Raw genomic sequence first — 25,470 nt, 5'->3', positions numbered from 1 at the left:
CTGCTGCTTCTCTGCCTACCTGTGCTCTCTCTCTGTCAAGTAAATAAATAAAATCTTTAAAAAATTTAAAAATAATTTTCCATAAATAAAAATTAAAATAAATACCTTCATAAATGCTTTCTAATTTCACATGTATGAATGTTAATAATTTCTTTCATCACTCCTTTTTTGCACTGGAGTAAAAATTAAGATACTCGACAAGAAAAGATAAAATTGGCTACCTTATTTAGTCCTTATAAGTTAACACGTGCAGACTTAACATTAGACCATTCAGTTTCTTTCATTTTATTTTTAAGATGGCTCCATTTTTCGGACAGAACAACACAAATACAAGTTGCAGCCCTTGGGGCTGGCTGAGACCATGTTCATCTGCTCTCCAAAAGCAGCAGCTCAGCTCCCAAAAGAGGAATTACAAATCTTAGAAGTTAGAGAAACGTGGAGACTAGGGATTCTAATTAAACAAAGAAAAGTCAATTAATGACAATGGAAGTCTATTCTTCACATCAGTATTAATACAAACTCAACGCTTTTAAATCAGGGAACCTGCCATTCCATTCCTAATCAAATGATTTTACAACGCCTATCAAGTACAAGAATTACATAAAGGTGTAAACCCATTTGCCTCCTTTAGAGACACTGCACTATAGAAGAGAAGGTGCTTTTTGGTAAGCTTCTCCTGCTGAGTGCTGCAAGCTTCATGGTACTTCAGAGCCCCAGTAATTAAGGAGTTCATGACAAAAGATAAACGTGAAAAAGTAGACACAGAGATCTGTGAAAACTTCGCCCATTTTGCTATAGGTATCCATTGATCGATTTATCACTTCAGCAGGAATTCCAGATAATAGAAGGGCAGCTGTTAGTACGGTTGTCTTTATCTTCTTTTCACCCTGTACACAGAAAGACTTCAATAAATCTTACAGCTTTCAGAAGACTACTTAAGCTCTATACAAATATTATCAGTGCTGCTATTTTTGCCTGATTCAAAGCCGTTAATGAAGTTTCAGAACATCAATCAGTAATATATCAACAAACATTTACTAAGCATATAATATGTAAAGCAGCAAACTGCTAGGCATTAGGGGAAAGACACCATTCATGTTATCAAAAGTGAAAAAAAGTCTTATCTTGAAAGGCAAAACATAAATAACTATTTAAGATATATACAACAGCACAAGACAAAAACAGGAAAAACATTACTACTACAGTGGCTCAAAGAAGGTAGAAATTAGGGGCGCCTGGGTGGCTCAGTCCTTAAGCGTCTGCCTTTGGCTCAGGTCATGATCCCAGGGTCCTGGGATCGAGTCCCACATCCAGCTCCCTGCTCGGCGGGAAGCCTGCTTCTTCCTCTCCCACTCCCCCTGCTTGTGTTCCCTGTCTCTGTGTGTATCTCTCTGTGAAATAAATAAATAAAATCTTTAAAAAAAAAAAATGAGCAAGATTTAGATGGACAAAAATGAGAGGAGAAATCTTATTGGAGGTAAGTCTTAGACAACAAAAGTCAGAAGAGTGATAGCCATACTAAAATACAGAGCTATTTGTGACAGAATCATAGGAACATTCTGTAGAGCTCTAGCGGTCATGCAAAGGAATTCATACTTGTTACACATGCAGTAGGGTATCACTGAACATCTATTTCCTGATGAAATTTTCTTGTCTAATTTTTATTTTTTATTTATTTTTATTTTTTAAGATTTTATTTATTTTTGAGAGAGAGAGAGAGTGTACAAGCAGTGGGGAGCAGCAGTCAGAGGGAGAGGGAGAAACAGGCTCCCTGATGTGGGACTCGATCCCAGGACCCCGGGATCATGACCTGAGCCGAAGGCAGACGCTTAACCGTCTGAGCCACCCAGGCACCCTTGTCTAATTTTTAAAGGCATTTAAGGCTGAATTTTCATTTACTTAGTTGATCTGGTATCACCAGATCCAGTCACATGATTAAAAAACCTATTTAAATATTTTTTTTAAATTTTTACTTATTTTTTGAGAGAGTACGAGTAAGGAGGAGAGGCAGAGGGAGAGGGAGAAGCAGACTACCCATTGAGCAAGGAGCACAACACAGGGCTCAATCCCAGGGCCCTGGGGTCATGACCTAAGAGCCAAGGGCAGCCATTTAACCGACTGAGCTACTCTGGCAGCCAAGAAACTTTTTAAATATAAAAAGCTGTTACCCAAGAGAAATCAAAGCTTATATACAGAAAAAGATTCATACAAATTCTCAGCTGCTTTAGACATAACTAAAAACTGGAAACAACCAAATGTCTCTGGACAGGAGATCAGACAAACAAATGGATACATTCATACAATGGAATATTACTCAGAAAAAACAAAGCGGGGGATGGCCCAATACACTCAACAACATGGATGAATCTCAAAATTATGCAGAATAAAAGAATCCTTGTACAAAAAAGTATGTATAAGAATGATCCCATATATATGAAATACTAAAACGGGGGCAGCTGCTTTAGTCAGTGGAGCAACTCTTGATCTCAGGGTTGTGAGTTCAAGCCCCACGTTGGGTATAGAGATTACTTAAAATCTTAAAAAAAAAGTGAAGTACTAAAAGAGGCAGGGGCGCCTGGGTGGCTCAGTTGGTTAAGCGACTGCCTTCGGCTCAGGTCATGATCCTGGAGTCCCGGGATCGAGTCCCGCATCGGGCTCCCTGCTCGGCAGGGAGTCTGCTTCTCCCTCTGACCCTCCTCCCTCTCATGCTGTCTCTCATTCTCTCTCTCTCTCAAATAAATAAATAAATAAAATCTTAAAAAAATAAAATAAAATAAAAGAGGCAATAACTAATCTACGGTGGGAAAAAGGAAACCAGATCTGGGGCACCTGGGTGGCTCAGATGCTTAAGCGTCTGCCTTCAGCTCAGGTCATGATCCCAGGATCCTGGGATCGAGCCGCGCATCGGGCTCCCTGCTCTGCAGGAAGCCTGCTTCTCCCTCTCCCTCTGCCTCTCCCCCTACGTGTGCTCTCTCTGTATCTCTGTGTCTCAAATGAATAAATAAAATCTTAAAAAAAAAAAGAAGGAAACCAGACCCTCAGGTTGTAGGGGCTGAAGCTGACTGGAAAGGGGCATGGTGGAATGTCCTGACAGTCACGTTCTAAACCTTGAAAGGATCTGGGTTTCACAGGTTGTCAAAACTCATTAAATGGTACACTAACAGCTTGAGCATTTCACTGTATGAGAATTTTACCTTAAAAAAAGGAAAAAGAACCACAGATCACTATTAAATTGTAGTTAATGATATATAGGCCAAAATGTGTAGGGGTAAAATATACTGACGTCTACATCTACAACATATTTTGAAATACATCAAAAAAAAAAGATGGATTGAAAATGGATAAATTGGATAGATACATGATAATATAACAAAATGTTAATTACAGATTTAGGTAATAAGTATAAACGGGAGTTCACTGCACAATTCTTTGAACATTTCTGTGAGTTTAAAAACTGTCATAAGGGGGGCGCCTGGGTGGCTCAGTTGGTTGGGCGACTGCCTTCGGCTCAGGTCATGATCCTGGAGTCCCTGGATCGAGTTCCGCATCGGGCTCCCTGCTCGGCGGGGAGTCTGCTTCTCCCTCTGACCCTCCTCCCTCTGATGTGCTTGCTGTCTCTCATTCTCTCTCTCTCAAATAAATAAATAAATAAATCTTTAAAAAATAAAAAAATAAAAACTGTCATAAGGGGCACCTGGCTGGCTCCATTGGTGGAACATGCAACTCTTGATCTCAGGGGTTTTTTTAAAGATTTTATTTATTTATTTGACAGAGAGAGACACAGCGAGAGAGGGAACACAAGCAGGATGATTAGGACAGGGAGAAGCAGGCTTCCCGTGGAGCAGGGAGCCCGATGCGGGGCTCGATCCCAGGACCCTGGGACCATGACCTGAGCCAAAGGCAGACCCTTAACGACTGAGCCACCCAGGCGCCCCTGATCTCAGGGTTCTGAGTTTGAGCCCCATGTTGAATGTGGAGATAACTTAAAAAAAGAAAAAAATCCTGGGGCACCTGAGTGGCTCAGTCAGTTGAGCATCTGACTTTTGATTTCGGCTCAGGTTGTGATCTCATGGTCCTGGGATTGAGCCCCACGATGGGCTCTGTGCTCAGTGGGAAGTTGGCCTGGGATTCTCCCTCTACCCTTCCCTCCCCACCCCCTACACGCACTCTTGCTCTCTCTGATATAAATAAATCAAATCTTTTTTTTTAATTTTAATTTTTTTTTTTTTAAGATTTTATTTATTTATTTGAGACAGAGAGAATGAGAGACAGAGAGCATGAGAGGGAGGAGGGTCAGAGGGAGAAGCAGACTCCCTGCCGAGCAGGGAGCCCGATGCGGGACTCGATCCCGGGACTCCAGGATCATGACCTGAGCCGAAGGCAGTCGCTTAACCAACTGAGCCACCCAGGCGCCCCTTTATAAAATAAATCTTAAAAAATAAAAAATAAGGGGTGCCTGGGTGGCTCAGTCGGTTAAGCGTCTGCCTTTGGCTCAGATCATGATCCCGGAGTCCTGGGATCGAGCCTCACACTGGGCTCTCTGCTCAGCGGATATCCTGCTTCTCCCTCTCCCTCTGCCTGCCGCTTTGCCTACTTGTGCTCTCTCTCTCTGTCAAATAAATAAATAAAATCTTTAAAATAAATAAAGTTTAAGCAAATCTTAAAAAAAAAAGTTACAACAAAATGTTTTGTTAAAAGTATACAGTAGTCTCCCTTCCTTTTCTCTCCCCCATTTACCTAGTAACACATACACATTCCTAGCACAAATAACCATTGTTAATAATTTCATGTAATATTCTTCCAGAGTGTATGGGGCATCTGGCTGGCTCAGTCAATGGAGTGTGCGACTCTCGATCTCAGGGTTGTAAAGATTTTTTTTTTTCTTTCTTTCTTTTTAAAGTAGGCTACATGCCCAGTGTGGAGCCCAACATGGGGCTCAAACTCACAACCATGAGATCAAGACCTGAGCTGAGGGGCACCTGTGTGGCTCAGTTGGTTAAGCAGCTGTCTTTGGCTCAGGGTAAGATCTCAGGGTACTGGGATTGAGCCGTGTATCAGGCTCCCTGCTCGGCAGGGAGTCCGCTTCTCCCTCTCCCCCACCCCCAACTTCCACATGTGCTCTCTCTCAAATAAATTTAAAAAAAAATCTTAAAAAAAAAACTTCCAAAGTTTCTTCATACATATACAAGAAAATCAAATATGTATTATTTTCCTTTTTTTTTTTTTTAAAGATTTTTATCCATTTATTTGAGAGAGAGAGAGAGAGACAGCACGAGCAGGAGGGGGAAAGGGAGAGAGAGAATCTTAAGCTGACTCCATGCTGAGTGTGCAGCCTGACACAGGGCTCGATCCTAGGACCCTGAGGTCATGACCTGAGCTGAAACCAAGAGTCAGATGCTTAACTGTGCCACCCAGGCACCCCTATTTTCCTCCTTTTTATGAAAAAAGTAGCATACTATAGCTCCTACTCTGCATTTTGTTTTCTTCTCTTTATATTTCTTGGCAAGCTTACCATTATCCATATATCAGAGCTTCATCATTCTGAATGGATATGCCATAATTTAATGAGTCATTTATTAGCAGACATCTTTGCTGTTTCTGAACATTGCTATTGCGGGGCGCCTGGGTGGCTCAGTCGGTTAAGCGTCTGCCTTCGGCTCAGGTCATGATCCCAGGGTCCTGGGATCGAGCCCCGCATCAGGCTCCCTGCTCAGCGGGAAGCCTGCTTCTCCCTCTCCCACTCCCCCTGCTTGTGTTCCCTCTCTCAATGTCTCCCTCTCTGTCGAATAAATAAATAAAATCTTTAAAAAAACAAAAACAAAAAACTTTGCTATTGGAAAACTATCAATCTTTCAATAAATATACATCTGTATCATCCAAAAAAATTCAATTAAATTTACAAATAAAAGAAAATTACATTTCTTTTTGTATTCTTTTACTTTGTATATATAACCTACTTGACTCTTCATAAATATGTTTCAAACCCACTGAAGACACACATGAGGTCTATCAGTGCATTATAAACGACTAAGCAAATGACCAAGTAGCTGTTTTTCAGTAAAAAACTCACAAGGGGTGCCTGGGTGGCTCAGTTAAGCGTCTGCCTTCAGCTCAGGTCATGATCCCAGGTTCCTGGGATTGTGCCCCGCATCGGGGTCCCTGCTCAGCAGAGACCCTGCTTCTCCTCCTCTCTCTGCCCCTCCCCCCGATCATGCTCTCTCGCTCTCCCTCTATCTCAAATAACTTAAGTAAAATCTTTAAAAAAAAAAAAAAACAGAACCCTCACACAAAACTCAATTATATCAGTGAGGTTACTTTTTATGCCAGCCAAGTCCCACAAAACTGTGTATACATTTGTAGTTAAGCAGACTAGGTAAACACTGACACTCTCCATGATTCTGTTCTGCAACTTGGGCCAAATAATTCTTGGAAATACCAGGCCCTTGGACATTAAAGATACAGTGCATTGTTATTAGGCATCCAGTAAGGAGCATAGTAAGATAAATGAATGCATTTTAAAATTAATTTCCTTTATTACAGATAAAATGGATTAATAAATTCACTAAGTAATTAAACTGAACATTTTCTCAGAAAAGTATTATTCAAACTCAGTGGTTAAGTTTTCCCCCCAGTCCATGATGGACCAACATTTTTGTAAAATATGAAAAAAATGTTATGGCAATGTCAAATTGCCAAAAAGTTTCTAATCACTCACGTCCTGAACTTAACTTGTTACAAACAGAAATAAATAGTTTTTAAGATCAGCAATGGTGGGCGCCTGGGTGGCTCAGTCGTTAAGCGTCTGCCTTCGGCTCAGGTCATGATCCCAGGGTCCTGGGATCGAGTCCCACATCGGGCTCCCTGCTCGGCGGGAAGCCTGCTTCTCCCTCTCCCACTCCCCCTGCTTGTGTTCCTGCTCTCGCTATCTCTCTCTCTGTCAAATAAATAAAATAAAATAAAAAATCTTTAAAAAAAAAAAAGATCAGCAATGGTGGGCCAATGACACTTCTAGTAGCACTGATTCAGAACATGAGTATGACTAATTTTTTTTAAGTTCTTAAAATTATCTAGTCATCAATCAGTCTAAATACATCATCAATAATTTAGAAAAAGTTTTAATTTACCTTGGGAAAATATTTGTATAGTCCCATGTATGCAAGTTGTAAAGTAAGAAACGGAGCAAATATGGACTGTGAAGATAGAAGATAAAATTATGTCTTTCCAACATCATCATTCAAATCACAACAAATCAAACTAACAGCAGCTATAAAATTCCAAGCAAAAAAATACACATATATTTAATTTTAGTGGCTGAAAGCAGTCTTGTTTCTGCACAAGGGTGAAAAAAATAAAGGGACTGGATCTCCTTATCATAAAACATGTTTCTCAAGTCAAGTCACATTCTTTCGATGTTCCCCAAAATGTCTACTCTCACAAAAACTTATTCTTTAAATGATTTAGAGTATTCAGTGGCAATAGATGTATAATACATCATGCAGTAACATCTCTCTCATCTAGACGTAATCAACCAACAATTTCCAAGCACACAGAAAAGGCCCAGTACTTACTGGATGCCGTACATTCCCAGACACTGGGACAAGAAATTATCTCATTAGCTATACTGCTGGCATCCAAAGGACAAGCTATTCTTACTATAGATAAAATGGTGTGGTTGTCTTGCTTCTTGCACAAGAAAATCGAAAAGACCCAAACAATAATTGATTTAGGGGGCGCCTGGGTGGCTCAGTCGTTGCGCGTCTGCCTTCAGCTCAGGTCGTGGTCCCAGGGTCCTGGGATCGAGCCCACATCAGGCTCCCTGCTCGGGGGGAAGCCTGCTTCTCCCTCTCACACTGCCCCTCCTTGTGTTCCCTCTCTCACTGTGTCTCTCTCTGTCAAATAAGCAAATAAAATTAAAAAAAAAAAATTAATTGATTTAGATTTATTCCTAAAATTAAAAATATTATGAAGGGAGAGAAAGAGCAAACATTACCAGATGGACATATAGTGAAAGCAGTGAGAAATAACATCTGAAAATCTGATAGCAAAAAAACTAAAAAAACAAAAAAACCTCACACATAAATAGGACATAACTTTAAAATCCTAAAAGCACAGCACCCTTAAAAAAAAAAAAAGCAGCTACACATCTCACTAAATGCTGAAAGCTATGACAATTTAATGTCAGATCTGTACAACAGATTCTCTTTAAAAAAAAAATAAGTGCATAAAATAGATTTAAAAAAACTTTCCTGCTGAATAATATAAACTTTAATTATCTGAAAAATTTGCTATATGCCCGGTAGTTGGTAGGTATTCTTAAAATGTCTAGTGAATGGAAATACTTCTAAGAGCAAGACACTGAACTATGAGTTATGCTTTTCTTCATTTCTCCTGGCACGTGAAGGCACAAAGACGGACTGCCATTATGATGATACTACATTATAAAATGCTGAAGTGCTTGCTGAATCACGAAAAAAATTACATCATGTTCAGGACCACAGGAACTGTATTTTAAGGTTTCAAATTACTTGAAAAGTGGTAATTGGGGCGCCTGGGGTGGCTCAGTCCTTAAGTGTATGCCTTCGGCTCAGGTCATGATCCCAGGGTCCTGGGATCGAGCCCTGCATCAGGCTCCCTGCTCTGCGAAAAGCCTGCTTCTCCCTCTCTCACTCCCCCTGCTTGTGTTCCCTCTCTCGCTGTCTCTGTCAAGTAAATAAATAAATCTTTTTAAAAAGTGGTAATTAGGGCGCCTGGGTGGCTCAGTTGGTTGGGCGGCTGCCTTCGGCTCAGGTCATGATCCTGGAGTCCCGGGATCGAGTCCCGCATCGGGCTCCCTGCTCGGCAGGGAGTCTGCTTCTCCCTCTGATCCTCCTCCCTCTCATGCTCTCTGTCTCTCATTCTCTCTGTCTCAAATAAATAAATAAAATCCTTAAAAAAATTAAAAATTAAAAAATTTTAAAAAATTAAAATAAAAAATAAAAAGTGGTAATTAATATATAGTACATGTAGATACTTTACCCTTTGGTTTTGGAAAGAAACTGACTGTGTTAAAGCCCAGCTGTCACTTAGTAACTATGTGACCTTGGGCAAATGATTTAACCTCTGGGTCTACATTCCCTCATCTATAAAACACAAAGTCAGAAGGATGAGGTTCAATAAATTAATACATGTAAAGCATCAGAATGCTACCTAGAATACAGAAAGAGTTAAGCAATTATTATTGGGCTCTGTATTTAACCAGAACATTTCATCTATATCTAAGGTGAATAGCAGTTTATATCTCCAAGCAGCCACATGAATATGGTAAATACTGGCAATCAATTCCATGGATTTAAAGCACTCATTCTATAGCCAATTTGCAATTTCCATTATGTTTCTTACCAAGTATTTGCAAACAAAAGCTCTGACTCCAAAGGCAAGAAGAGCACATCCCACCAATCTAAATATTCGAAAAGAGTCAAATTCTTCTGTTGTATTTCCATCTTCTTGATTGGGTTTTTCACTAATCAGTTGTTTCCGTAGCTTCATTGCTTCTTCAAATCTGGAGAGGTACTGTTCAAGGCCATGGCGAGAACCCCTCTGGACAGTGTCTGCTGTCAGGTCCCCTCTATTCCGCTGCCGGAGCTCAAGGTTTACATCATTATTGCACTCCGGTGGTTTAATGAAAGAGTCCAGTTTGTCTCCCAGTTGAGTCCCCTTTACCTCGGCCACACCGCTTTGCTGGTCAGTTGTTCCTGTACTGACCGAATCCCCTAGCACTACTCGCTTTGAAACTGAAGGAATGGTGAGGGGGTTCAGTTTGTCACTGTCCTGCTGCTTTGATTTTGTTTGACCTTCTTCTTCTGAGAAAAGAAATTTAGAAGCCTTATGTAGTACATACTGGCAAACACCTTTCATATTAATATTAAAAAATATGCCGCTACTGCTGGAACTCTGCAGTCTCTGAATCTAAAAACTGATTCTGCGTAAAACATAAACTGGTTCCTTCCTCTACACCCTCAGAATATGTATCACCCCAAAACGGTATTCTCGCAGAGGATACAACCCAAACTGGGAGCAGGAAGATAAGACTAGCAGACAACTTGGGAAAGACGGTCATGGAGGGAGCAAGCTATAAAGACCAGGTTTTCATGGATAATATATCCCAGAAGAATGACTAGATTGCCTGCTCTAGCTTATTTGATTAAAAATATAAAATCATTAAAGCTTTTCAAAATCTGTATTTTAATATTCCATTTCTGAATCCAGAGTCCTGTCAGCATAGGGTGTGGCATATCCTGCAGAAGAGCTACTGTTCCCTATCGTAGTGAGGGAGCCATTAGCAGGTAATTAAGCAGTTTGAGGATGCTGTTCTGCTTTAAAAGCAAAACAAAACCTTTAGTGACAGAATTTTCAAAGCAAAAGAACACAATACAGAATACAGCTTGAGAAGGACAATAAATGCCTTTGGAAGAAATATCCTGCTGTTAATCATTAAAGGGAGAAATGTGTCTTCTAACTATTGTTTAGAAGAAATTCAAATAGTGCTTCTTACCTTTCCTGGTAACTTGTAAACTATCTGAAAAGTTCAGGTCTGTCTACCTAAAGCCCACAGAAATCACAAAGCTTTAAGTAGCTTGCAAACACTCAATAAAAGTCAATTATTAAGGCAATCAATGGAAACTTAGAGAACACTAGCACCTACTAAGTGCTCAATAAATATTCACATGAATATTCATTGAATTGTACACGCACTGGGCGAGAAATGAGGAACTCTCTTTAGGGTTAAAATGCGGTTCCTTGGGGCGCCTGGGTGGCTCAGTCGTTAGGCGTCTGCCTTCCGCTCAGGTCATGATCCCAGGGTCCTGGAATCGAGCCCCGCATCGGGCTCCCTGCTCTGCGGGAAGCCTGCTTCTCCCTCTCCCACTCCCCCTGCTTGTGTTCCCTCTCTCGCTGCGTCTCTCTGTCAAATAAATAAAATCTTTAAAAAAAAAATTAATTAATTAAATAAAATGAAATGCGGTTCCTGACATCAATCACATCAATCTCAGCACACTAGGAGAGAAGACCGTTAGGTGGGCACGTCCCACTTGTTGGGGGTACAAATAATGGTCACCCAGTGTTATTTTCCTGTTGTAGAAAGCCTGCGGATGACAGTGTTGAGGGCACTGACACAGACCAGGATAGGACCATAAGAGTCCCATTTCCACGTAGGAAGGACTAGGGAGCAGTTCAGTAAACACAAGCTCCGGACGGCCGACAGAATAACAGCGAAAGACAAAAGGAAGAGAGACGCTAGGAAAGGCACTGGAAGGGAAAGCATCTGGAAGAGAAATAAAAGCAAGCCATTTTCCTGAGGGGTACAACAGAGCAATCTGACAGGGGATAAAAGGTGCGCCCTTCAAGAAGGGAGGGCGTGGGGAACGAAAAAGGGGCTCTCTAGCATAACCGGGTGGAGGGCACCATGGCGTAGGTGGGGGACTCAGGAGCCAAGGCTTCGCAGCCTGGGGCAGAGATGGGGACAATCTCGGAGCGAAGCCCACGGAAAATTGAGGAGAGGGACTAGAAACGTCCGGGGGTTAATAAGTGAGAACTTGTGGCATCACCTAAGAAGCGGAGACAAGAGGGTAGGTCACAGAGCAGGGCTTTGTCAAAAGGCCAGCGGGGCGTTAGAGGGAAAGCAAGAATAATCCTGAAGACTCAAAGCGGTGGGCCGGACGGAGAGTGAGGGGAGACGGGAGGCTCTCACCCGCGCCACTCCCGGGCCTGTGAAAGCCCATGATGCGGTTGATGCGCTGTTCCGAGTTCATAAGCAGCTTCCTCCGCCGCAGCTCGGCCCGACGCTGGGAAGCCGACAGGCCTGAGGTCGCCGGAGCCCCCGGCCTGTCGCCGCTGTCAGGCGCGACGGTCACCGGCTCCATCTTCCCCTCCAAAACCACGGAATGCTAAAAGTGGCGCTAGAGGTGGCAACCGCGGCGCAGACGACTTAAGGCCAGGCCGCAGGGCGCAAGCCCACCCCCCCGCCCCGCCGTAGACACGCCCCCGAGCGCCGAGCCCGAGAGGCGGGCTAAGCACGTGCACCGCCGACCGGACAAAGCGCGAGGTTTGCGCCGCCATCTTGGATGAGGGCAGACTGGACGACCCTAGTTCCTTCTGCCTGGGCTGGCCCTCGCTGCTCCTCTACCCCCGCCACCGCGCTTTTCTGATGTTCATTCGGACGGGAAGAAAACCGGCCTCCATGCTGACGAGAGGGAAAAGAATGTGGGCCAGGCGTAAACCCACTTGGGTAGGTGCCCAAAAGCAAAATGGAGGTTGCTGCGGCGGGCACTTGTTTCTAGTGACCTTCTGCGACCTCGCTTGTAAACTCCGGATATACGTAACTCGGGAGCGACGCTTTAGGGAGAGTTGCGTTTAGGGTTTGTTCTTTACGCTGATTTCTTCATTCTCTTCAGTCGCTTTTCTCCCAAATATACACCTGGCATGTTCCAATCCTTCTTCAAGTCTTTGTTCACGACTTTCCCAGTGAAGATTTCCCTGTCCGTTCTACCTAAATCGCCACTCTTCTCAAGACTCCATATTCTCCTTATCTGTCTTATTTTCTTAACCGACTCGCAAGCTAAATGTACTTATTTTATTGTCAGTTTCTCCCTAGCTACACTGTAGGCTCCAGGAAGAGTGTTTTGTTTGCAACTGCAACTCCTGGAACAGCGTGAGCACTCAGCAGGGCTGACTTAAAAGGCGGTGTTGGGAGCCATGATAGTATTAGGGACCCGAGGAAATGTTCTAATTTTAATTTCTTTTAAAGTCAGAAGAAACGTGTAATGATAATTAACATAATAATGAATCCAGCGTGGATTATAGTTATCCTTATACCAACAGTCATAAAATATATAATTTAAGAATGCCATTATGGGGGCACCTGGGTGGCTCAGTTAAGCCACTGATCCTTTATCTCAGCTCAGGTCTTGATCTCAGGGTCCTGAGTTCAAATTCGGAGTTGGGCTGGCACTGGGCCTGCAGCATACTTTAAAAAAAAAAGCCTCTTTGGAGGAAGGGGCCCACTAAAGCGAAGTGCGTAGGGTACATGAAAGTCATAAGGCAGCCCTGCATTTGCTATGCAACTATTCGTCATAAAGACGAAGTGAATGAATAAAAGAATGAAGGAATTCAATCATCCGTCAACCCTTTGTGAGAGGGCGCCGTGACCACTTGACACCTGAGGCTGCAGAGGGTGAAGCAATCTAGTGGGTCTCCTGCAATGAAGCCTGCTACACAATCATGCTCAAAATCAGGGAGCAAGTGAAACCGGCCTAAACAGAAGGTAACGAAATACTATATTTAACTGTTAGTCCCCTTACCCTGTACAGACAGAAGAATTTGAGGAAAAAAGTGTAAAAAAATCTAAACAATTTATCTTTTGGCTTCAGTAACAAGAGGAGCCAAGGTATAAACAACGGATTTTCTCCCTTGACTGGGTAAAAGCTAAATCCCAAGGACATGCCTACTTAATGACAAAGCATTAGAAAAGGTTGTCCTGCCTATGTGTACAGACCTACATAGCTGTGTCTTAAAAAAAAACTTCTAAAACTGAAATAATTATTAAGTATAATAAATGTGCAGAACTTAATGACGTATAGTTCCAATGAACCAAAACCAAATACAATTCCAGGATAAACAATATTTTTTTCATTTAAGAGAGCCTATAGAATCCAAATTTAAATTTTATCTGCTTAGGTGCATGATAGCTCCTTTAGTTTGGTAAGAATTAAAAGTGTGAAGATTTCATGTTATATGCTTACTTATCTCTGGGGAACCATTTCCCTGTGGGGTTTCTGTAGTTTATTGATTAAACTCCCTAGTACTTCTCAATAAGTGATTCTTTGATAAATGATGTGCATACTTAAGATTATTAATTACTATCTCCCTCACTATGGACTTTACGAGGGCGAACCCACTCATTTTTTAAAAATTTACCACTTTGGGGCACCTGGGTGGCTCAGATGGTTAAACGTCTGCCTTTGGCTCAGGTCATGATCCCGGGGTCCTGGGATCGAGCCCCACGTCAGGCTCCTGGCTCAGCAGGGAGCCTTCTTCTCCCTCTGCCTCTCTCCCTACTCATGCTCTCTCTCTCTCTCTCTCTGTATCTCTGTGTCTCAAATGAATAAATAAAAATCTTTAAAATAAAATAAAATTTACCACTTTGCCCAAACCTAGCACTGACAGCACTAGATTAAACTTTTGTGAATAGTTGCAGAAATTTTTCTTTTATTTATTATATTTTTAAAGATTTTATTTATTTGAGAGAGAGAGAGAGAGAGATAGATCATGAGCAGGGGAAAGAGCAGAGGGAGAGGGACAAGCAGACTCTCGTGCTGAGCGGAGAGTCAGATGCAGAGCTTGATTCCATGACCCTGAGATTATGACCTGAGCCAAAATCAAGAGTCAAACGCTTAACCAACTGAGCCACCCAGGAGCCCCTCTTTTAGTTTTAATTTTTGTTTTATTAAGTAGGCGCCACACCCAGCTTGGAACCCAAGGCAGGGCTTGAACTCACAACCCTGAAATCAAGGCCTGAGCTGAAATCAAGAGTCAGATGCTTAACCGCCTGAGCCAGACACCCCAAAGAAATTTTTCTTTTAGAGGAGGTGTCAAAATATGGCATTTTCAATTAGTCTCATGTATAATTTTTAAAAATTATTTAGAGGCGCCTGGGTGGCTCAGTTGTTAAGCCTCTGCCTTCAGCTCAGGTCATGATCCCAGGGTCCAGGGATCAAGCCCCGCATCGGGCTCAGGTCATCTCAGGGTCATGGAATCAAGCTCTGCATCTGACTCTCCGCTCAGCACGAGAGTCTGCTTGTCCCTCTCCCTCTGCTCTTTCCCCTGCTCATGATCTATCTCTCTCTCTCTCTCTCAAATAAATAAAATCTTTAAAAATATAATAAATAAAAGAAAAATTTCTGCAACTATTCACAAAAGTTTAATCTAGTGCTGTCAGTGCTAGGTTTGGGCAAAGTGGTAAATTTTATTTTATTTTAAAGATTTTTATTTATTCATTTGAGACACAGAGATACAGAGAGAGAGAGAGAGAGAGCATGAGTAGGGAGAGAGGCAGAGGGAGAAGAAGGCTCCCTGCTGAGCCAGGAGCCTGACGTGGGGCTCGATCCCAGGGGTCATTGTGTTCCCTCTCTCGCTGTATCTCTCTCTGTCAAATAAATAAATAAAATCTTTAAAAATATATATATATATATTTTATTCATTTGAGAGAGGGAGAAGGAAAGTGAGAGGGAGAGAGCGCACAAGCAAGGGGGGAGGCACAGGGAGAGGGAGAAGCAGACTCCCTGCTGAGCAGAGAGCCTGAAGTGGGGCTTGATCCCAGGACCCTGGGATCATGACCTGAGCCGAAGGCAGACACTTAACTGAGCCACCCAGGTGCCCCTATTTTTTTAACTTTTATGTAGCATTGTTTAGACAGGCTAGTAATAATACTTTATTGATAAAGTGTAGCTACAAAGCTGAAAAGATTGAGCCATAAGTGATGAAACTAGAATTCAATTTCTGGGGTTAAATTTAGGCAGTAAGTTCATGCTTGGACCCCTCTTTACTCACACAGAAATAACAACAGCTAAAAATATGAAGGGAGGAAAAGAAATAGCAAGACTCAAAAACAAGAGAAACATCTTAGCAGATAGAAAGTATCAGAAACAGCACTGCAGAGCTAAAGTCAGGTGCCTATTGGGCTGCAGGTCCAGAAGCAGGTAATGATAGCACATTCCATGGGCTAAAAAGCACTAAAAGGCATCACACAACACACAGGGACACAGAGGCTAAACTTACTGCTTGAGGTTTTCCCTCCCTCCAAAAATATTCAAGTTATCATTTGCTATTGACCCACATAGCCTTGGGCTTCAGCTTTTAAGTTGGGAGGCAGAAAAGAAGGCAGAAACTAGTCTTCCCACTGCTGGTGACTGAAATGGTGATATCCCCAAATCACTGCAGGACGGGAACCCTAAAACACCACTATGAGCCCTAGTTTTGGGGAAGGGGCTAGAAAATGCAACTAAAAACCCATAGAGGGGCACCTGGGTGGCTCAGTTGGTTAAGTGTCTGCCTTCAGCTCAGGTCATGATCCCAGGGTCCTGGAATCGAGTCCCGCATCAGGCACCCTGCTCAGCGGGGAGCTTGCTTCTCCCTCTCACTCTGCCTGCATCTCCCCCTGCTTGTGCTTGCTCTCTGTCAAATAAATAAATAAAATCTTTAAAAAAAATAAAAATAAAAAAAATAAATGGCGGGCACCTGGGTGGCTCAGTTGGTTGGGCGACTGCCTTCTGCTCAGGTCATGGTCCAGTATTGAGTCCCCCGTCAGGCTCCCTGCTTGGCCAGGGGAGTCTGCTTCTCCCTCTGACCCTCTCCCCCCCCCATGCTGTCTCTCAAATAAATAAATAAAATCTTTAAAAAAATGGCTGAGGATTTTCCATAATTCAAGATACACGAGGATTTTGAGATTAAAATGTGCTCTGAAAAACAAGCAAGATAAACTATAAACTCAGAGTAGCCAAACTATAGAATATTAAGGATTTAAAAAAAAAAAAAATCTTGAGGGGCGCCTGGGTGGCTCAGTTGGTTAAGCAACTGCCTTCGGCTCAGGTCATGATCCTGGAGTCCCGGGATCGAGTCCCGCATCGGACTCCCTGCTCAGCGGGGAATCTGCTTCTCCCTCTGATCCTCCCCCTCTCATGCTCTCTGTCTCCCATTCTCTCTCTCAGATAAATAAATAAAAAATCTTTAAAAAAAAAAAAAATCTTGGGGCGCCTGGGTGGCTCAGTCGTTAAGTGTCTGCCTTCGGCTCCGGTCATGGTCCCAGGGTCCTGGGATCGAGCCCCACATCGGGCTCCCTGCTCAGCAGGAAGCCTGCTTCTCCCTCTCCCACTCCCCCTGCTTGTGTTCCCTCTCTCGCTGTGTCTCTCTCTGTCAAATAAATAAATAAAATCTTTAAAAAAAATTAAAAAAATTAAAAAAAAAATCTTTTTTTTTTTTTAAGATTTTTATGTATTTGACAGAGACACAGCAGGAGAGGGAATACAAGCAGGGGGAGTGGGAGAGGGAGAAGCAGGCTCCCCACTGAGCAGGGAGGCCGATGGGGGCTGATCAGGACCTGAACCGAAGGCAGACACTTAACGACTGAACCACCCAGGCGCCCTGGATAAAAAAAAAATCTTGAGGGGCGCCTGGGTGGCTCAGTCGTTAAGCGTCTGCCTTCAGCTCAGGTCATGGTCCCAGGGTCCTGGGATCGAGCCCCACATCGGGCTCCCTGCTCCGCGGGAAGCCTGCTTCTCCCTCTCCCACTCCCCTTGTGTTCCCTCTCTCACTGTGTCTCTCTCTGTCAAATAAATGAATAAAATCTTTAAAAAAAAAAAATCTTGAAAGCTAATAGATAACCTTCAAAGTAACATTTAGATTGACAGTAGGCATCCTATCAATAACCAAAGGGTCCAGAAGACAATGGAGTACTATCTTAAACACGTCGAGAATTTAAAAAAAAACACCTTTCAATCTAGAATTTTAAATCCTGCAATCCTTGAGGAGTGAGCATCAAGAATTCGGTTTATGACCTCCCAGACACCAGCTTAGATGCAAAGTGCTTTCAGCCAAAGCCTTCCATTGATTTAACTTGGGTGTACAACATGGCACAATTCAGTGACTGGCAGGTTATCCCCTTTAAATAACAGGTCACTATATGTAAGCTCTTTCAATAACTTTATTGAATAGCCAAATTGATAAGTTAGCACAGTTCAAGCGATTATTTGCATGGGTTACAAATGACTTTTTTTACAGGAATAAAACAGTGAAAATTACAAACTGTAAAAAGGAAGACAAATCTTGTCTCTAATATTTAAGAGAAGCAAGATTTAACACAGCACATTGAAGATCAATACATTTTTGAATTTGAAACAAGAATTTAATGTTACAATATTATACACTACTTTACAAAATTAAAATTTCTATGTAAGGATTATATTTGAAGTAGTTAACAAAATCTTGAAATCACATTTGATGGTCCCCTAGATAATAGCTGTTATGCATCTTTGATTAGAAGAAATAAATCCTTTGTTCTAATTATCATAAAAGTCTGTTAGACTCAATACATTACATTAAATTAAAACAAGTATATGCAAACTAAAATGGTACACAGCTTGAGTGAATATTAATGTCAGACGTACAGAAATGTTATTTTAAAAATCCTAGAAATTAGAAAAATAGAGTACTTTTTATGGTAGAATTGCCATGCTCAGATTTAAATACCAAGATTGCCCTTGTCTGTTACTTTAGTAGTTGTAGATCTGTAGAAAATTCGAGGATCGTTCATAATTTACAACTACAATAAAAAAAATATGGCATAGTGTAAATATTAGTTGCTTTACATCAAAAAGTAATACAAGATGAGATAGGTAGTGCCCTACTGCAAAAAAAAAAAAAAAAAAAACAACTAAAAAACACATTCAGTATTGCAAAAAATAATTGCTTAATATCAGTATCTCCAAAAGGTTCATTCATTCTCTCATTACCCAGAGAACAAATATTATGAATCTTAACTAAAATTATGTTTTTATGACCTATTATAAAATTATTCTGGATTGCACATGTTACACACTATCTAAAATAATTTTTAAAGTGAAATTTTAAAAGTAAATTTGTGAAATACACTAACAAAGCATGTGGCAATAACAAGAGTCATACCCACTTAGAGTTCTGAAGTGAGGCACAAGGAAGATCACTGTCCCTAGAAGCACAAATTTTTCCCTCTGGAGGGTTCTTCTCTACTATTAAGAAAGGACCTACAAATATCAACATTTACAATTCACATTAAGAAGAGTATTTCAGTTATTTTAAGAAACATCAGTGCACAAGGATGACTGTTTCTTTAAAAGAGGGGAAAATATAAATTTATTTTAGTTTGCTACAACTTGAAAATTGCTTCCTAATAATAATGAAGCAGCTTTCAAGAAAATGTCCAGTTCAATGTACCACTCGCATACTGAAGATAAACCTTAATACTGCTTAAGGGAGATGATATTCCTATAAAACCCAAACAATTAGTTTGATCCAGCAGGCAAGCAGTCGTGTATACTCTAATGGGACCTGATTCTTCCCTATCCCCAAACAACTCAGTTAAAGTCAGCTCATACTGATGTAAACCTGAAAGTTACTATTTCATTGGTGATCGTATGAGACCAAGATTGTAAACACATTTTTCTAACCCATTAAAACAAAGAAACAAAAATCTTTTCATCAAGTATTACACATGAACAACTTTTACGTTAAGAAGTTCATACAAGACAAGGTGAATCTGTGAAAAATGGGCCAAACTCTTTTAAAGATATCCTATCTCAGCACTTAAAATATACAAATGTATAATTTACCTATTTGTAAACAAAATCCACTCAATGGTTTTGACTGTAATATTTCTCTGGCTCAATCAAAAAAGCAGTCTCTTGAGCATGTTCAGAAATCACATTTCTACCATAACTTCAATATATTGGATTTGTGTAATCTTAATATCCACCAAATCAAACAGCAGCATTCATGCTTTAATAAGTTTAATATCCAAGAATAAATATCTTATGAGCGGCTTCCAATTATTAAATTCCTTAGAAAAATGTTACTGACGCATTTGAGACAGAATTTTAAAAACCTTTAATTTCTTTATCAATTCACCAATATAACACTTTTATTATACATCACAGAGCAGAAATGAACCAAAGCCCACTTCAAGGATCAAGATAACCAAAGTTTCTCATCTCCCTATTATCATTGCCAGTCCCAATGTATTTATGAAGACAGCTGATTCTTTTCACTGCAGAATATGATACTAGGTCCAACCAAGTCTTCTGCAGTCAAATCAGAAAATCACTTAATTAGTTTTCACTTCAAATCAAAGTGACTTTGTTCTTCAAGTATAGAGAATACTGACAGATTTTAAAGCTCAACTGTATTATTCATATTCTTCTCAAACTAGTCTAGAGTTAGTTTACTCTAGTTTTAGTTAACATGATGATCCTTTTTCTTCCTTAAAAAAAAAAAACCAGGTGTGGGGGATGGGTTCTAGCTTTTCTACATACTATTTACTTCTGAAATTTTTTGGATTTTAAAAAGATCATTTATCAATGGATTTGTAACATCCCTGCGACACTTAGTCTTGTGAGGTTGTAGATGTAGCAGCCAAAATTTCAGGAAAAAATGAGAAATAATACATTTGAAACACAGAAGTCTTTATTTTACAAAATGTACTTTGCCTCTGCAATATTGCCTCATCCTATTTCAATCCATAACAACTTAAACATTATTGGCAGCAAAGGAAAAAAGTATCCAATCAAATGTACGTAGATCTATTTTGATTTGAAAAATACAGTATTTCAGAGTAGTATGTTTGATTCTCTGCTGTGGTCCTTTATTTGCTATAGTTTGTTGAAATCACAGTGAGAACATACAATCATCACATTAGTCCACAAACCTAATAGAAAAGGAAAGTATTACACATTCTCAGGTGTACTGCATTATCATGACTTTAAGTCAAATATCTTCATTTGTTCACTTGTTGTTGTATATGCAAGAGGAATTCATAATATGATAATGCAGATTCTGTTCTGTCTTCTACCATGTTTTGAAGGAAGTTTGCTTTCATTGGACTCTCATCCCTGAGGAATAAGAGACAAAAATATATACATTAGATAAAATATAATAGTAAAATAAAGTGGATTTGTCATGAGGCTTTTAACATACTCTTTACTAGTAATTGCATATAAAGCATAATTGAGTAATATTTATTGAAACTTCGTTTTTTTTTTTTCTGAAGGGTTTGGTTAAGCAATAGTCACGTATGACTCAAAATAGGTCCCTGTAAAGCTAAACAAATTATTTCATTATTAGCATATGAAAAATTCCACTTACCTTATTACATAAAGTATGGGGAAAAATGGTCTCTGCTCTCTAAGCCAAGAGATGAATGCTATTATTCTGGCAGATTCTGGTGTATCAAGTTCTGGAAGGTCTGTCTATTGAACAAAAACCAGCAATATCCAACTTACTTGAATCACATATCTAAGGCATCATTTACAGTGTTTCTCAAACTTTATCATGTATATGAATCACCTAGAGATCTTAACTGACTGAGCCACCCAGGCTCCCCTACCTAATTCTAACTTTAAAATAGAAAATTATCCAAACAAATGCTATAGAGCTAAACAAATGCTTTCTTGTGGATCATTTCAGTTACTCCTCCATAAGCAAGAACAATCTTAATTTACTAATGAGGCAGTTAGTGACTTGTCCATGGTTACAGAACTGGTGACAGAGTTCATTATTACTTTCTTCAATAATATATATTAATCCAACTGACACCGATCACAAGTCATTTGCTTATGTGGCAATTAGATCAGTTCTTACTCCAAAGCAGCAGTTAAAAGGACCCTGCCATAGGGATGCCTGGGTGGCTCAGTCGTTAAGCATCTGCCTTCAGTTCAAGTCGTGATCCTGGGGTCCTGGGATCAAGTCCCACATTGGGCTCCCTGCTCAGCGGGGAGTCTGCTTCTCCCTCTCTGCCTGCCACTCCCCCTGCTTTGTGCTCTCTCTCTCTCTGACAAATAAATAAAAATAAAATCTTAAAAAAAAAAAGGACCCTGCCATACATAGACCAATTAAATGGTCCTGTAAGTCTACCACAATCACAATCATGTTAAGACAGTCTTACCATAATCTGTGGAATTAATGCATAGTTTTGAACTCCTAGAACTTGGCTGAGAAAATTTTGTCCACAATTTTTTCCAACCCAAAGCATCAGTACCTGGGGACAGGAAGAAAATCATTTTGAGACATGTGTAACAGTGAGCTGCTGACTCACCTTTACCACTGAGTATGTTTTAAAAGATCAAAATGGTAAGTATGTTTAGTAAGTTTACTAAACATATTATTATTAAACATATAAATTATTATCAACTGAACTAATAATAATTACTTTTTACCATGATGAGACATTTATGCTTATCATGAAAAGAGGCTATGGAGGGAGAAGGTGGCTCATAATAAAATACATAGATTAAATAGCATATAACCTGTTCAGGAAAAGAGATATTAAAGGGAATGAAGGTATAATAAATAGTATGCAGAGGTAACGACCCAGATCAGCCGACTACTCACAGAGCCTGCATCCATGAGGAAAGCTCCATCCCTGCTCAGCTTCTCCACGGAAAGCTGAAGAATAGGTGGCTGAGGTATGGTGCGATCGTTGATGTTGAGTGCTCCCTGAGGAATTAAGCAAAAAAAATTAAACTTTTAGACTTTATTTATTTGAGAGAGAGAGGAGGGGCAGAGGGAAAGGGACAGAGAATCTCAAGCAGACTCCCTCCCCACTGAGGGTGGAGTACAACGTGGGGCTCGATCCCATGACCGTGAGATCATGACCTGATCGAAATCAAGAGTCAGACACTTAACCGACTGAGCCACCCAGGTGCCCCCAAAGTTACAGCTTTTTGATGCAAGTAAAAATAAAATACCCCAATAATTAGACAGCAACAGCTGACAAGATGGGTTCCCTCATATCAAGGGAGAAAAACTAAACTTTTTATCAGACCAAATGCCCATGGGGAACAAAACCAGACAACACAGCCTGAGGTGGCAAGCCCACACAAAATTCAGCAAAATTTGCAGACCCCTGCCACACATCTTATCAGGCTCTGCAGCTACTGCCAAATCCTGAAGCTGCTATGAGAAATACTGAATTGTATCCAATTTGTCACTCTGCTCCTAAAGTTGCAGTTTGGGACCTCAGGCTGAACAACCCCTAATGACACAGAACTTATAATTTTTGCCTATTCAACCCTGAGCTGAAACCTTCCCCTTCAGAGCAGACTTCTGGTTTGCAAACTCTACAGCACTAAAGCTTTCCCTTGCCTCTGACCAAATCTTTGCATTCCAAGAATTTTTGTTGACATGGTAATATGTAGTCACAATTAAAAAAAAATTTTTTTAATGTTACCTTTGAGACTTTGAAACTTAGATAAATCAGTTATTCATATTTAAATATAAAGAAGATGAAATATTTATCTGTTATCTAGACAAACCCACTGTGAATCCCAATAAAGCCAAATTAACTTCTGATCTTAACTATTATTTAAAAAATACAATAAATAGGGGGCGCCTGGGTGGCTCAGTCGTTAAGCGTCTGCCTTCAGCTCAGGTCATGATCCCAGGGTCCTGGGATCAAGCCCCACACTGGGCTCCCTGCTCAGCAGGAAGCCTGCTTCTCCCTCTCTCACTCCCCCTGCTTATGTTCCCTCTCGCTGTGTCTCTCTGTCAAATAAATAAAAATCTGTTAAAAAAAAAAAAAAAACTTAAAAAAAAAAAAATAAATGCAACCAATACCCATGTATCCTGAACAAATAAATAACTTCAATGAGAACCAAATGAAGTCTGGAATTTAGTTAATAATAATGGCTGATTGTGTGGCTTAGGTTATGTGTGAGCCCAATGCAAATGAGATTTTAATAGTTCTATTCAGTTTGACATTAATTTATTAAGGCCAGAAATGTAAATTTCTCATTTATAATGGACAGTAATACTGTTCTCTGAGAACACACACACACCTTTAAATATTCATAACTATTAATTTTCGACCAAAAAAATTTGGAGTACTTGAACTCAGGTGCTTCATAAACCTTACCTAAAGGAGGAAGCAAATAAAATACTGATCTACCAAGCAGTATGCCCCCTCCAGCATGAGACTTTAGCTTTTTTTTTTTTTTTTAAAGATTTTATTTATTTGTTCATGAGAGACAGAGAGAGAGAGGCAGAGGGAGAAGCAGGCTCCCAAGGAGCAGGAAGTCCGATGCGGGACTCGATCCCAGGACCCTGAGATCATGACCTGAGCCAAAGGCAGACGCTTAACCATCTGAACCACCCAGGCGCCCAAGGCTTTAGCTTTAAGAGGGAGTATTAATCACATTACCTTAAGACCTCTCACCTTAGGGCATGTGGGGAGCAGCACAAAGAACATACACTGACTCAATATAGCCATTCAGAAATTTCCCCTAGAGGTGTTCTAATGTGAAAGAAAAAAAGAACCTTGTCTTTCTCTGGTGGGAAAGAAGAGCCATCAGTGGCTCTGTTTTCTACTCTCCTAGAGAAGATCCATATGAAAGAATGAGGACATAAAGGGGCAAATAATGTTACAACTTAAATATTTTTTTCTTTGGGGTGCCTGGGTAGCTCAGTTGTTATGCGTCTGCCTCCAGCTCAGGTCATGATCCCAGGGTCCTGGGATGGAGTCCTGCATCCAGCCCCCTGCTCAGTGGGGAGCCTGCTTCTCCCTCTGCCCACCCCCTCATCCCCATGTGTGCTCTCTCTCTCTGTAAAATGAATAAATAAATCTTAAAAACAACAACAACAAAACTTGCCTCATTCTACAATGAACCAGTATAATTAGGTTTATAAACCTCCAAGAAATAGCCACTGAAAAAGTAATCAATCTTACCTCATCTGAAAGATTGTCAACTCTATACAAACTAGGATGAGTTGTGAGCATAAGGTAAACCAAGGGCTGATTTTTCACTTGACACATGGCAAAAATGCGTTCATCTAGACGTGCATTTGTCCCAGTCTGAAACGATTTCTGTAACAAAACACCACGCCCCATAAAAAGGGGGGGGGATACTTAATAACAAATATAAACAAAGCTTTGCAAATATCAGATGTTAATATCTTCAGGCAGAATTAGCAAATTTCTTGTTAATTATTCTTTTAATTAATTCTGTTAAGTATCTTTTAAGAAGTCACACATCTATTAAATTATGGCTATATTGCCACCTGAAAGAAGCTAATTACCTGACCATGGCAAAGTCATTAGGTCTCTCTGGTGTTTCCTAATCAGTGAAATAGATCTAAACATTCTATCTGCCATAGAGGGATAATGATATAAAAATCTAAATAATAGCATGAGAAGAATAAAGTTATACTGCAGATGATAAAATGAAAACACAAACGAAGGACTAAAGATCTGTGTTTCATAAATGCTAGGTGATGACTAATGGTTAACTATCCTTGTTTCTCCCATAGTTAGAGAAATTGAACACCACAATAAAGCTTAAAAATCAACCAGAAAAATTAATACAAATGAGGATAGTTACCTAGCAGAATAAAAGTAGTAAATAATAAGTTTTACTGGTGTTTAAGTACTGAGTTTTAACTGGTATATTAGCTTATGGAGACTATTAAAAGTTTTGGGGTAGGGTTTTAAGCATTCCTGGGGCACCTGGCTGGCTCAGTTGGTAGGGCATGCAACTCTTGATCTTGAGGTTGTGAGTTCCAGCCCCACAGTAGGTGTAGAGATTACTTAAAAAAAAATCTTAAAAAAGTTGTAAACATCCCTACTGATGGAAAGTAGTAGAAACAGGCAGAGAGCGAGCAGCAATGAGATTATAAATAAAGGAAGATTAGAAAAGGCTC

General features: G+C 40.4%; 2 protein-coding genes across 6 annotated transcripts in view; both read right to left on the bottom strand.

Moving 5' to 3' along the window:
- Positions 1 to 269: 269 nt before the first annotated feature.
- Positions 270 to 12,004, bottom strand: CAMLG (calcium modulating ligand). Of its 3 annotated transcripts, none has more exons than XM_045892762.3 (4): positions 11,726 to 12,001; positions 9,379 to 9,839; positions 7,125 to 7,190; positions 270 to 887 (listed from the first exon to the last, which is right to left on the bottom strand). In XM_045892762.3, the coding sequence occupies exons 1-4, from the start codon at positions 11,895 to 11,897 to the stop codon at positions 696 to 698; spliced, it is 891 nt and encodes a 296-aa protein (XP_045748718.1). In that variant the 5' UTR covers positions 11,898 to 12,001; the 3' UTR covers positions 270 to 695. The 3 variants fall into 3 exon arrangements, with proteins under 3 accessions (XP_045748718.1, XP_045748723.1, XP_064451993.1); XM_064595923.1 differs by lacking the exon at positions 270 to 887 and adding an exon at positions 903 to 1,391 and having other exon boundaries at positions 11,726 to 12,004; XM_045892767.3 differs by lacking the exon at positions 7,125 to 7,190 and having other exon boundaries at positions 11,726 to 12,002.
- A 5,709-nt stretch (positions 12,005 to 17,713) lies between these two features.
- Positions 17,714 to 25,470, bottom strand: part of SEC24A (SEC24 homolog A, COPII coat complex component) — a 68,759-nt gene continuing 61,002 nt past the window's right edge. For all 3 annotated transcript variants that reach the window (XM_045892748.2, XM_064595922.1, XM_045892752.3), the window contains 5 exons: positions 24,500 to 24,637; positions 22,168 to 22,272; positions 21,722 to 21,814; positions 20,923 to 21,026; positions 17,714 to 20,669 (listed from right to left, as the gene is read on the bottom strand). In XM_045892748.2, coding sequence (XP_045748704.1) covers positions 20,555 to 20,669; positions 20,923 to 21,026; positions 21,722 to 21,814; positions 22,168 to 22,272; positions 24,500 to 24,637 — 555 coding nt within the window. In that variant the 3' untranslated portion in view covers positions 17,714 to 20,554. The remainder of the gene's footprint in view (positions 20,670 to 20,922; positions 21,027 to 21,721; positions 21,815 to 22,167; positions 22,273 to 24,499; positions 24,638 to 25,470) is intronic.

Source organism: Mirounga angustirostris, unplaced genomic scaffold (assembly GCF_029215605.1).
Source record: "Mirounga angustirostris isolate CCGP_5_RB_7025 unplaced genomic scaffold, mMirAng1.0.hap1 SCAF_7, whole genome shotgun sequence".
In the NCBI taxonomy this organism is placed as follows: Eukaryota; Metazoa; Chordata; class Mammalia; order Carnivora; family Phocidae; genus Mirounga; species Mirounga angustirostris.
Note: the sequence above shows the minus strand (reverse complement) of the source record. Positions and strands in the feature narration are given on the sequence as shown.